The 14,384-nt window shown below is 42.2% G+C and overlaps 1 protein-coding gene across 1 annotated transcript in view; it reads left to right on the top strand.

Moving 5' to 3' along the window:
• CPXM2 (carboxypeptidase X, M14 family member 2) overlaps positions 1-14,384 on the top strand; it is a 128,752-nt gene that overhangs the window by 73,852 nt on the left and 40,516 nt on the right. The window contains exons 5-6 of the mRNA XM_077762914.1: positions 11,913-11,997; positions 12,953-13,103. Of these exons, the coding sequence (XP_077619040.1) occupies positions 11,913-11,997; positions 12,953-13,103 (236 nt within the window). The remainder of the gene's footprint in view (positions 1-11,912; positions 11,998-12,952; positions 13,104-14,384) is intronic.

The raw sequence follows: 14,384 nt of genomic DNA, 5'->3' as shown, positions 1-14,384 counted from the left end.
TAGTATCACTTTTAAGAGCTTAGATTTATGGATCAATTACTATGTTCCAGGCACTATGCTCAGACCCTACATGCATTACCTCATCCAATCTGCATTCATTGTGCAAAGACGTCGAGTGGTTACCTTGTTTCACAGCGGGAGCTCAGAGGTCACATAAATCTCNTGATGGACACTTAGGCTCTTTCCATGTTTTGGTTATTGTTGAGAGTGCTGCTATGAACATTAGGGTACATGTGCTCCTTAGTTTGGGCTTCTTGACCTCAAAGCCTGAGGTCTTAATCACTATACTGAAACATCTCTCAGTCTTTAAATTAATGTATAACCTCCTTGTAGGTATCCTTATTATTTTCAGAAAGGTTTGGCAGCGTGTCAAGTTTATATAGTTAGTAAATGACAAAGCTGGATTTGAGCTAAAGTGCCTAGCACTCATTTCTTTACTCACGTTCTTATTGTACATTTACTAAATGCCATGACAGTCACTGCAAATTGTGCGTATAAATAAAACAATGCCTTGGAAGCCAACAAAATCAATTTTTTTTAAGTACTGAAAGAAAATAAATGTCAGCCTAGAATTGCCGGCAAAAATATCATTCAAACATGAAGGTGAAATGAAACCCTGTTTTGACAATAAAAGCTGAAAACATAGATTGCCAGCATACCTGGTTTAAAATCAATATCTAAAGGTGTTTTTCAAGCAGAAAGAAATGATCCAAATGGAAATACGGAAATGCAAAAATAAATGAAGAAGACCAGAAAGTGTAAATAAGTATATTCTTCATATTATTAATATGGAACAATAGAAATTTATTATGAAATGTAAAGTATATAGGGAATAAAATGAATTAAATACTAAATATAAATATTTAATATCAATATTTCATTAACAATAAGTAGAACTAAAAATTAAAATTGAGTTCCAAAATAATACAAAAGATAGAAGGGTAAATGGGCTTGAAGTATTAGATGGTTCTAGTATGATCATGGAAGTGGTAGAAATTATAATTTGAATAAGGCTCTTAACTTAAGGATACATATTGAAATACTTAAGGTAATTATGAAAAGAATAATGTGAGTATACAACTAGTAAGTTAAGAAAGAGAAAATAGAATAATAAGGATATTTATCAAATTTTTTAAAAATGCAATGCAAAAAAAAAAGAAAAGAGGAAATGAAACAGATGGGTCAAATAGAAGACAAATAGCAAGATGATAGATATAAATCCAAATATAACAGTAATTACATTACATTTAAATGAACTACATTCTCCAAGAGAAAAATATTATGATCACGCTGTACTTAAGGGGAAAAATCCTCATAAAACTGAACTGCTGTTTACAGGAGACAGAGTTTAAATTTAAGGAGACAGAAGATTAAAATTCAAAGACTGGAAAGAAATATATAAATCCTAACCAAAATATAACAAAATTAGGTATCCTAATTTCAGACATAGTTGCCTTTAAGGCAAGAAGCACTGATAGAAATAAAAAAAGGGACATTTTTAATCATATACCAGTACTATATGAGAGTCTTAAATCTGTATGCACTCAAAGGGTTAGAGAAGTAGAAGGAGAAACAGATAAATTCACAATCAGATTGATATTCTTTTACACACCTTTCTGTAACTGATAGAATAAGCAGACACAGAATCATTAAGTATACAGAAGATCTGAATAACACAATTAGCACATTTGAACAGAATTTTATATGTGGAACACTGCACATAACATTACAGAATTGACATTGCTTTCAAGTGCACATAGAGCATTAGCCCAAATTGACCATTTGCTGAGCCATGAAGGACGTCTCAACAAATGTCAAAGGACTGACATGATTCAAAGTTCATTCTCTGTCCTGTATGGGGTTAAACTGGAAATCAATAATAATAAGATAACTGGAAAAGCCCCCACACCTGGAAATTTAAGGTTATACTGCTAGGGGTGCCTGGATGATTCTTGATTTTGGCTCAGGTCATGATCCCAGGATTGTGGGATCGAGCCCTGTGTTGGGCTCTGCACTGAGTGTGGAGCTTGCTTGAGATTCTCTCTCTCTCCCTCTGCTCCTCTCCCTCACTCATGTGTGCACTCTCTCTCACATACTCTCTCTCTTTCAAAACAAAACAAATAATAAATAATAAGATAAAATTATACTCCTAAACAGTGCACAATCAAAGGGGAAATCACAACTGGAATTAAAATTTTGAACTGAATGATCATGCAGATATGACATATGAAAATTATGGCATGTAGCTAAAGCAGTACTCAGAAGGAACTTTATAACCTTAATTCACATATTAGGATTGAAGAAAGACTGAAAATCAATGATCTCAAGAAACTATACAAAAAGAATGGCACATCAAACCTACAGAATGTACCAAGAAGAAAATAATAAAGGTAAGAGTAGAAATTAATAAAATATTACTTTGCACCGTAGGAAATTGCTGATAGTCAACTATTTCAGTCTGTAAAAATGGTAGTTTCAAATGAGTCATATAGTTCCTAATAGGAAACACATAGTTTTATATGGTTCCTGGTAGGAAACAAATAATAGAGAGGGTAAACAAAGCCAAAAGTTGATTCTTTGTAAAGATTAATAAAATGAACAAACTCATGGCTGATTAGGAAAAGAGGAAACAAATGAACAACCGATATCAAAATTGTAAAAGTGAGCATCACTAAAAATGTTACAGACATTAGAAAGACAATAAAATAATACTAAGAACAAGTTTATGCCAATAACATTGAAAACAGCTGAAATGCAATAATTCTTCAAAAAGTACAAATAATTAAAACTGACAAAAGAAGAAATAGAATATCAGGGTAGTCCAATATCTACTAAAAGTATCAGTTCATTTTTAAATATTGTCCCACCAAAAAAACCCAAAAAACTCTCAATTTCAGAAAGTTTAATTGAATTGTTACAAATATTTAAGAAATAAATGGTCCTTAAAAATATAAAGAATGAAAATGGGGAAGCATTTCCCAAGTATGAGTTTGCATAAACTTTCTTATCAAAACCTGATGAAGACATTACAAAAAGGAAAATTATGGAACAATTTTTTTCATGAGCATAGATAGAAAAAATGCTAAGCAATATATTACTAACTTGAATTCAGCAATATATGAAAAGGATCCTACATCACCACCAAGTGGGATTTATTCCAGGTATAAAAGGGTAGTTTAGCCACAATTGTAACCAAACACTATAACTCACCACATAAACATAACTAAGGAGAAAAATCATATGATCACTCTGATAAATGTAGAAAAGTCATCTGAGCTGGGTAGCTCAGTCGGTTAAGCATCTGACTTTGGCTCAGGTCATGATCTCGTGGTTTGTGAGTTTGAGCCCCACGTTGGCTCTGTGCTGACAACCCAGGGCTTGGAACCTGCCTTAGATTCTGTGTCTCCCTCTCTCTCTGCCCTTCCCCTGCTTGCATTCTGTCTCTCTCTCTCTCTCAAAAATAAACATTAAAAAAATTTTTTTTTTAAAGAAAAAGTGTCTGAAAAATGTTATAGCCATTTGTGTTTAAGAGGAAAGAAAAAGGGGTGCCTGGGTGGCTCAGTCAGTTAAGCATCTGGCTTCAACTCAGGTCATGATCTTACAGTTCATGGGTTCAAAGCCTGCGTCAGGCTCTGTGCTGAGAGCCTGGGGTCTGCTTCAGATTCTGTATCTCCCTCTCTCTCTGATCCTCCCCTGCTCACGCTGTCTCTCTCTGTCTCAGAAATAAATAAAACATTAAAAGAGAAAATTTTAAAAAATAAATAAAAGGAAAGAAAAGCTTCACTTTAAACTAGGAATCAATAAGAGTTTCTTTAATCTGAAAAAATAATATCTGTAAAAAAGCCAATGGTAGAGGAGAGTCAGTCCCCTTGCAGTGAGGGGCCCCAGGGGACATACTGTAGAATCCACTTGGGGCTTCTGCAGTGAGTCTCAAGCTTGTGTGTTACTGACTCATTTCAAGAACTCTAAATTTTTCTAATGTGGAAAAAAAAGCGCCAAACAACAGGAATTGCACATTGTCCTGTTATAACATTAGAAAGTGGTTTGATAGACACTGAAAGATATTATCCAATATTTTCTGAACATGAATATGATACAGAGCTGCAGCAACTAGCTTACAATCCAAAGACAATAAGTGTGAAAAATGAGTACATCTTGATGTTTTCTTAGAATTCTGAGACAAGCATGAAAAATACCTTCTTAGACCTCAAACGATGAATGTTGAAAATGAATGTATACTTAAGGCCTCTTGCAACATTCTCTTAGAAGCCTGAGATAACAAGTATGAAAAATTGATGTCTATTGATGTTGACCCTGACACAACCGATCAGCTACATAAGCGCCAGAAGCTGCAAATGTCCAGACTCTCTTGTTATTTGAAAAAACATGAACTCGCACTTGGTTAAAATAAGAAAGAAACAAAGGAAAAAACTTACAGAAAACCTCTTACTCTGTGGTGGAATACCCAAACCTTTTCTTCAATCTCAGGAATAAGACAGGGTTATCTGTTAGTATTGCTTCTTTCAGCACTGAACTGGAGATCCTAGCCAGTATAATAAATAAGACAAGAAAAAGAATGATAGACCTAACAATTGGAAATAAAGGAACAGAACTGTTATGATTCTCAGATGAGATAATCATGTCCCTAAACAACGTCCAAGGGAGATGCACCTGGCTCCATTGGTTAAGCATCTGATTTGTTTTCTTTAATGTTTATTAATTTATTTTGAGAGAGGAGAAGGACAGGGAGAGAGAGACTGAGAGAGAGAGAACATGAGTGGGGGAGGGGCAGAGAGAGAGAATCCCAAGTAGGCTCTGCACTGTCAGCATGGACCTGAGCCAAAATCAAGAGTCAGTAAGCACCTTATTCTTTTTTTTTTTTTAATAGTTTATTGTCCAATTAGTTTCCACATAACCCTCAGTGCTCATCCCCACAAGTGTCCTCCTCCATGCCCATCCCCCCCTCCCCCCACATCCATCAGTCCTCAGTTTTTGTCAGCATTCATGAGTCATGGTTTGCCTCTTTTCTCATTGCCATGTAGTATTCGATGGTATAGATAAACCACATCTGCTTGATCCATTCGTCCGTTGATGGACACTTAGGCTCTTTCCATGTTTTAGCTATTGTGGAGAGTGCTGCGATGAACATTGGGGTACATGTGCTCCTATGCCTCAGCATTTCTGTATCCCTTGGGTCAATTCCTAGCAGTGCTATTGCTGGGTCATAGGGGAGTTCTATTGTTAGTTTCCTGAGGAACCTCCACACTGTTTTCCAGAGGGGCTGTACCAGTTTACATTCCCACCAACAGTGTAGGAGGGTGCCCATTTCTCCACATCCTCGCCAGCATCTAGAGTTCTCTGATTTGCTCATTTTAGCCACTCTGACTGGCGTGAGGTGGTATCTCAGTATGGTTTTGATTTGTATTTCCCTGATGAGGAGGGATGCTGAACATCGTTTCATGTGTCTGCTGGTCATCTGGATGTCCTCTTTGGAGAAGTGTCTGTTCATATCTTCTGCCCATTTCTTCACAGTAAGCACCTTATTCTTGATTTCAGCTTGGGTCTTGATCTCAGGGTTGTGAGTTCAAGCCCTGCATTGGCCTCCGTGATTGGCATGAAATGTGTACACACACACACACACACACACACACAAACGAATCCCTATTAGACTGTTAGAATTAATGAATTAGCAAAGTAGCTGGGTACAAAATCAATACACAAGAACCATTTGTATTTCTACATATTGGCAACAAACAAGGGAAAAATAGATTTTGAAGGAATATCATTTATGAAATCATTAAAAACATCAACTACCTAGGGATAAATCCAGCAAAAGGAAGTAAAATAAGACCTAAACAAATAGAGGGAACTACCATGTTTATGAATTAGAAGATTTAATTTTGAGAAATGTTGATTCCTTTAAAACTGACCCATATGTTTAGTGCCATCCCAATTAAAATCCAAAAGTCTTTGTTTTGGAAATTATAAGGTGATTCTAAAATTTATATATGGGAACACAAAGGACCAAGAATAGTCAAGGGAACTATAAAAAGTAAAAACAAAGTGGGAAAAATGTACACTACCAGTTATAAAAGCTTCCTATAAAGCTATACAAATCAAGGCAGGATAGGGTTAGTACCAGATAGGAAATGGGCCAATTGAACAGAATAGAGCATCAAGAAATATGGCCACCCATATACAGTTACATGATCTCTGTCACCAAGGTAGAGTAAATGGTTCTAGGTCAGTTGGAAGCCCTTATAGAAAAAAAAAACTATCTTGACCCCTACCTCACATCATACAGTCATCATCTCTGTATGGGGTACAGATCTGAATGTAAAAGGTAAAGCGAAAATGCTTTTAGAAGGAAGCATAGGAGAATATCTGTATGATCTTGGAATAGGCAAACATGTATTGAAAAAAGCACAAATACTGAAAGCAGTAAAGAAAAAAAGATTAATTCGACTGTGTAGATAGAACAGATAATTTGATAGAAACTCTATCAAAAGATACCACAAAGAGAATAAAAAGGAGAATACAGACTGAAGAAGATAGCAGCAATTCAACAAAAAAAATCTCCTATGAGGATATATAAAGAGGGGTTCAGTTGGTTAAGTGTCCAGTTCTTGATTTCACCTCAATCTTGGTCTCTTGGTCTCAGGGTTGTGAGTTTGAGCCCTGTCTTGGGCTCCAAGTTGGGTGTGAAGAAAGAAAAAGAAAAAAAATACATAAAGAGCTTTTACAAATCAAATGAGACAGACAGCTTAATTAGAAGGCGAGGGATTTGGTGATGGGTGTGGAGGAGGGCACTTGTGAGGATGAGCACTGGGTGTTGTGTGGAAACCAACTTAACAATAAACTAGTTGTATATTAAAAAAAAAAAAAGCCCTAAAGTGGAAAAAAAAAGAAAGGGAGGGATTTGAATAAGCATTCAGAGAAAGTGATATTTACATGCCCAATAAATATACAACATGTCCAAGTTCATTAGTCATCCAGGAAATTAAAATAAAAACCACAGTGAAGTAACAGAACACACCCATCAGAATGGCTAAAGTGAAAAAGAAAGGTAATACTAAGCGTTGACAGGAATGTGGAGCAGCCAGAACTCTCATACCTTTTTGGTATGAGTACAAATAGATAGTTAATTTGGAAAACTACAAAATATGTTCACTGAACATATTTATGTCCTGGGACCCTGTGATCCAGCAATCCCATTTCTTTCTTTTTTTTTTTTTTTAACAAATAGTTTATTGTCAAATTAGTTTCCACATAACACTCAGTGCTCATCCCCACAAGTGCCCTCCTCCATGCCCATCCCCCCTCCCCCCCACATCCATCAGTCCTCAGTTTTTGTCAGCATTCAAGAGTCTCTCATGGTTTGCCTCTCTCCCTTTCCCCCACCATTTCCGCCCTTCTTCTCCCCCTTGTTCCTCCGTCAAGTTCCTCCTAATCCTCCTATACGTGCAAACATATGATATTTGTCCTTCTCTGCCTGACTTATTTCGCTCAGCATAACACCCTCAAGGTCCATCCATGTTGCTACACATGGCCAGATTTCATTGTTTCTCATTGCCATGTAGTATTCCATGGTATAGATAAACCACATCTTCTTGATCCATTCATCTGTTGATGGACACTTAGGCTCTTTCCATGTTTTAGCTATTGTGGAGAGTGCTGCTATGAACATTGGGGTACACGTGCTCCTATGCCTCAGCATTTCTGTATCCCTTGGGTAAATTCCTAGCAGTGCTATTGCTGGGTCATAGGGGAGTTCTATTGTTAGTTTCCTGAGGAACCTCCACACTGTTTTCCAGAGGGGCTGTACCAGTTTACATTCCCACCAACAGTGTAGGAGGGTGCCCGTTTCTCCACATCCTCGCCAGCATCTAGAGTTCTCTGATTTGCTCATTTTAGCCACTCTGACTGGCGTGAGGTGGTATCTCAGTGTGGTTTTGATTTGTATTTCCCTGATGAGGAGGGACCAGCAATCCCATTTCTAATTATACACCAAACAGAATTTTGTATAAATTCACCAGAAGACCCATACAAGAATATTTATAGAACCACAGTTCATAGCACCCCAAACTGGAAACTACTCAGATGCTCATTAGCAATAAAATGGACAAAGTGTCCATTTTCTGAGTGGAATACTAGACACCAATGAGAAGGGGGGAAAAATCATAACATGGGCAACAGTAGGAATTGTCAAAGACAATGCTAAGCCCCAGATGGAATGAAAGCCTGTTGCTTCATAAACCTGTGGCAGGGAGACCTCTGCCCTCACTTCCGCTTCAGCCGGAGTTCAAAGGGGGGTCAGTTTCGTAGCGGAAACAGGAGACTCTAAGGTAGTCTCTGATTTCCAAGTGTGCTGTTCATAAGGTGGAAGTTTTGCAAGTGGAAGAGACTTTCTAATTGGTCTTGAGGTACTTTTGACCATGCGTGGTGGACTGCAAGGGGACTGGCTCCCTGCTGCCCGGGAGAGGAAGGCGCATCCCCATCAAATGGCCTGCAAAGCTCACCCAGCCTGAGTTATCCACTCCCGTCCCTCACCTTGCCCTCCAGGAGCATCAGCCTCCTTTTGCATCCTCCAAAGTGCCATGGTCTCTTCTTCCTCCATCTATGAGACACTTGTACTCCGGGGGGAGATAAAGATGCTATCAGATAATTCTAGAAAGGGCTAGAAAATTATACGTGGAATTAAACTATGAAGGAAAGGAACTTTTAGAAAAGAAATTGGCTAGATTGGAGGATTAGGGCTGGCTTATCTGATAAGGTTTGAAGTCTGAATAATTTAGAGGAAGACAGGATGGTAGAGGAAGAAGATGAAAACAGTATGTACAAAGGCCCTGAGACAAGAGAGAGTGTAATCGCTATCGGGAATTGAAAGAAAGAGCACACAAAACAGGAGTCTTACAGAACATCATGAGGATTTGGGTTTTACTGCCAAAGAAGAGTGGCATTTGAAGCAAGTGGTGACATGATAATATTTCATTAGAAAAGCCAGTGTCTGAGTGCAGGATAGATTGGGGGGCGATTTAAATGCCAGGAGACCAGTTGGAGGGAGATGCAACAGTCCTGGCTAGAGAGAATGGGCTGGGGTGGTGGCATGAGGGTAGAGAGAGTTGGGAAGATTCTAGAAAAAACATGGGAGGTAAAATTGACAGAACTTGGTGTTTGTTTTAGTGGAGGTGGGTGGGTGGAGAAGAGAAAGTGGGGTGCAACCGAGGACCCTGGGATTTCGTTCCCCTGTGAGGATGACAGAACCTTTTCGAAGGCAGAGGCTCGGTCTGACCCAGGTTGGGGTGCAGAGCAGGAGACGTGTATCCTTTGGGGCGAGGTGAATTCCAGATGGGGCATGACAGGTGGAGAGAGGTCAGACAGAAAAAGTGATGGAGGCCTGCGGTCCAAAGAAGCGGTCAGAGTCACGTAAACAATTAACTGCCCTTCAAACACAAGTAGTGGATTTGTCCACATTTGTTTTAAGTTTGAGAAATTGTTACTTGATTTTCATTTCTATGTTTCTTTCTCCCCTTTTCTTTGGAGAGCTTATTTTCATTTTTCTCTCTACCCCTGTCTTATTGTTTGCGTGTTTTTATTAAATGTTTATTTATTTATTTTGAGAGAGAGAGAGAGTGTGTGCAAGCGAGTGGGGGGGGGCAGAGAGAGAGAGAGGGAGAAAGAGAATCCCAAGCAGGCTCCACGCTGTCAGCACAGAGTGTGACACAGGGCTTGATCCCACGAAACACGAGATCATGACCTGAGCTGAAATCAAGAGTCGAATGCTTACCTGACTGAGCCACCTAGGTGCCCCTTTTGTGTTTCTTTTGACTGAGAGGCTCCCTAAGGCCATCACCACCGTGTCCGTGGACGGGATGCACCCTCCACCGTAGCTGCCTTGCTGTATCGCTGTGGGGTGTTAGTAGCCAACTGACAGATCGCACAAGGGGCTGCAGTTGCAGGGCCTTTGGATGTTATTTGAACGTGGGAAACAGGGTGCTATTTCGGGCAAGGACAGAGTGGCACCGAGGTGCCTTTCAGAAGACATGCTTGACGCGTCTAGCTCTGCAGGCCTGGGCTCAGCCTTCACCCTCCCGGGGGAGCAGGTAGTCTGGCTGCCGGCAGGTGTTCAGACGAAGCTGGTGAGGAGGACAGAGGAGAAGAGAGAAGGCTTGAGGGGAGGGTTTGTGTCCAGGTGCACAGAAAAGCACCTCGGAACCATTTTCACAAGTCAGGCGGATGAGCCAGGATGAGCAGACGCAGTGCGTCTTTCTACATGCGCTTTCCTAGGCAGCACTGATTCAGAAACGCAGAGCCGCAGTGGGATGCGTCTGGATCCTGAGTCCAGGGGCATTTCACAGGAGGAAGAGAAGGGCTCCAAGAGCTTCACCTGGCAGAATGTTCCAGAGGATCGCTATATTCGTGTTTAGTTCCAGTATTTTATTTTTTTTAATTTTTAATGTTTTATTTATTTCTGAGAGAGAGAGAGACAGTGTGAGCAGGGGAGCAGAGATCTAGGGAGATGCAGAATCTGAAGCAGGCTCCAGGCTCTGAGCTAGCTGTCAGCACAGAGCCTGATGCGGGGCTTGAACCCACAAACTGTGAGATCATGACCTGAGCTGAAGTCAGACGCTTAACCGACTGAGCCACCCAGGTGCCCCAAGTTGCAGTATTTTAAAAATGAAAAAGTATGATGCTCAGAAAGAATCTTCTGTATTGATTAACAACTGATGTTATAAATGACTGAGGCTTGAGGGAAAAACATGTGTTTTTTTTCCCCTTGAAGGTGGGTTTTTTGCATGGTCTATCGGAATGACCCCCACTGTGGGAAGTCCATTCCAGGCCATTGTCACCCCACTCCCCCATGATCTCGGCACAGTGGGGGGCCTGGCTTTGAGCCCAGCTGTCACTGGGTCATGTCGGCATGGCTGTGGCAGCCAAGGAGAAGCCCAGTGTCTCTGAGTCAGACCGTCACATTTGTGGTTGGTGGCATCCAGTGCGTTCTGTTCCCAAATCATTTCCCAAGTGAAATTTCTAGAGGGACCGGGCAGTTTTTACTGAGGTTATTTTTCCACAGGGAACTCTACTATTATGTGTGATGTGAATGTTCAGTATAAATGAATATATAAGCATTTGTGTCTTTACATGTGACCAACATGTAGTGCTGAGTGAAGACCAGGCAGTGCCCTAAGTGTTTAAGGAGTATTAAACCGTCGAAGGCTCATGCTTATCCTTTAAACTTGGTACTTTCAGGATCCTCTTTTTACGGATGAGTCNCTGTCGTCCACCTCTGGGACCTGCTGTTGACCCTTGAACAGCACAGGGGTGAGGGGCACTGACGCCCTGTGCAGTCACAAATCTGTGTATAACTTTTGACTCTCTAAAAACTTAACTACTGGGGCACCTGGGTGACTCGTTTGGTGAAGCATCCGACTCGGGATTTCAGCTCAGGTCATGATCTCACGGTTTGTGCATTTGAACCCTGAGCTGACAGTGTGGAGCCTGCTTGGGAGTCTCTGTCTCCTTCTCTCTCTGACCTTCCCCCACTCACGCTAGCTCTCTCTCTGTCAAATAAATATAAAAAAAACCTTAACTACTAGCAGCTTACCATTGACAGCTTACTGTTAATGTAAATAGTCAATTAATACATATTTTGTATGTTATATGTATTATATACTGTATTCTTAAAGTAATGTAGATATTCGAGAAAATCTTAAGAGACAATGCATTTATAGAACTGTACTGTATTGAAAACAATCCACGTATAATGTGGACCCATGCTGTTCAAACCTGTGTTATTCAGGGGCTAACTGCACGTAGCTACTGCTTACTGCTTACCTTACTGCTACACCTCTGTGTGGACTAGGTGGATGGTTTACAATATGTAGTCCCAACGATGTTTTATTTTCTCTTAGGAGTGACTGGGTCGCCTCTTACAAGGTCATGGTGAGCAATGACAGCCATACATGGGTCACTGTAAAGAATGGATCTGGAGACATGGTGAGTTTCATCTTCCCTCTGTATGCCCTTGGTGTCCGGCTGTGTGGGTGTGTGCAAAGAGAAGCAGCGTATGCCCCCTCAATGTCTGCTGATTCCGTGTCCACGCACGCCGATGATGGGTAATGCCCCTCTCGCCCGTGCCCTGAAGCTGAGCGCCCAGTGGCCCATTTAGAGCTAATGTAAGATTCCCAGCTGCTGGGACGTGGTGTCTTCCACAGTTCCCAGGTCAGCCTGGAGAGATAGGTGGCACGTGCAGGATGCCGGGGTCCCTCAGGGCTACTGAGTTATAGCACTTCCCCCGCCTCTTTAATGACCCCCATCTCTCCGCTCCATGATCTGCTCTGGATTCGCCAGTTCTGATCATGCCACCCTCTTGCTCAGGTTCTCAAGTACATCCTTCCTCATGCGGTGTCCAGAATCTTACACAGTCTGACGGCAGCCTCCAATTTCAACCTTCTTTCTCGTTCTTCCCCCCTGCACACACTCCTCCTGTGTTCCAGTGGCAGCGAGCCAGCTACTCTGCGCCTCCTGAATCCCACCTCTGGGCTTCTCCAGTCATGGCTGCTGCTTTTCTCTAGAATCCCTCCCATCCCTGCAGATCTAAATAGTTTTCCTTTGGGGCCAGTTCAAATGCCACCTGCTCCCTGAAGTGCTGTCTGGTCCTTTCCTTCTGAAACCCCCGAGTTCTGTGGCCATCACCCTGTCCTGGCACTAATAGATTTTTGCCCAGATTATCTAAGTAGGACGTCTTCCTTTTCTCCCCGCTGGCCCCGTAGACTGGGGGCACCCTGAGGGCAGGGTCTACACCTGATTCATTTCTGTTCTCCCCTCAATGCCCAGCGCATATTGGGCGTTTCTCAGTAAAGTCTCACGGAACGAATAAATCACTGACCCTCTTATTGCTTGATAGTCAACCTCTGAATGGCTCTCCCCTTTTCCCCTTGTGCATAAATAGATATTTGAAGGAAACCGTGAGAAGGAGATCCCCGTTCTCAACGAGCTGCCCGTCCCCATGGTGGCCCGCTACATCCGCATCAACCCACAGTCCTGGTTCGACAACGGGAGCATCTGTATGAGGATGGAGATCCTCGGCTGTCCCCTGCCAGGTGCGCTTGCTCGTCCGTATTCGCTGCAGGTGGGGGTGCTGGCGGAGAACGGGTGCCCGGCCAAGGGGACTACAGACATACCAAGCAATCTCTTTCTTGTGTAAAAAAAAAGTGCCACCTCTATTGCAGAATATTTAGAAAATAGGGCAAAGTAGAAAGAAGTACAGAAAAACCTCCCAGAATCCCCCTCCGAAACCCCACGGATATTTGGCACCGGCAGGGGTGGGGGGGGCGGTAGTAGCAAAGTGACATGGCAACTGTGGTTTTGCCAACTGGGATTTTAAGATGGTGCCTGTTTCAAGGTTGAAAATTCATTCAACACCACCGCTCAGAAGCAAGCAAAAGATGGGGCGCCTGGGTGGCCTAGTCGGTTAAGCGTCCGACTTTCGCTTAGGTCATGATCTCGCGGTTCGTGGGTTCGAGCCCCGCGTCGGGCTCTGTGCTGACTGCCGGCTCAGAGCCTGGAGCCTGTTTCAGTCTGTGACTCCCTCTCTCTCTGACCCTACCCTGCTCATGCCGTCTCTCTCTCTCTCCTAGAAATAAAAAAAAAACATTAAAAAATTAAAAAAAAAAAAAAAAAGAAGCAAGCAAAAGAAAAACTAGAGCGAATATTCGGCGGCATGTTTCCTTGTCTTTGAGTGGTCCCGCTCCTCTGGGTAGAGGAAGTGGCAGAAGTTAATTTTAAGCGTGACCATGTACATCGCCTCTTTCTGTTTAAGTCACTTGGCTTGGGTGCCTGTGTCTTTGGGTAAATGCTTGTTCCTTGAGGCTGTATTCCCCATGGCCTGTTTTTGTATAATGATGTCTGGGTGTGACCTCAGGGTGGTGGAAAGAAGGGGGCTTGAATTCACACGTGTCCTCTGGATCCTTGCTGGTGCCTGCTCTGGACAGGCTGATCTGGGCTGGTCCATGACTGGCTCTGTCTGGCCTTTCAGAACTTGTGAGTTTGTGCCCAAGTGGAGCCTTGTAGATCGCAGCCCCTTCATCCTGACTGGACATCTCCAGGGAAGGAGGTTAGCTCCTAGAACATTCCTAAGGCTCTTCATTAGGGCCTGTAGGAATTTCCACATCCCTGTCCACCTGCATGCAGTCCCTAGGGTCCAAGGAATACAGCTTCGGGTTATAGCCTTCCGTATCATTCTTGTCCAGCAAGAGAGTGAGGGCTTGTCGCTCCTGGGGGTTCCCCTGCTTGGGGGACGTGAACCCCCTGTGCTGATGTTCTCAGGTGCCAAAGTGTCCAATCAGGCCATTTCCGTAGCCTTCCAGCCCCCCACTCTGAAC

Source organism: Crocuta crocuta, unplaced genomic scaffold, assembly GCF_008692635.1.
Source record: "Crocuta crocuta isolate KB4526 unplaced genomic scaffold, BGI_CrCroc_1.0 scaffold466, whole genome shotgun sequence".
Classification (NCBI taxonomy): Eukaryota; Metazoa; Chordata; class Mammalia; order Carnivora; family Hyaenidae; genus Crocuta; species Crocuta crocuta.
This window is presented reverse-complemented; position numbering and strand designations above follow the sequence as displayed.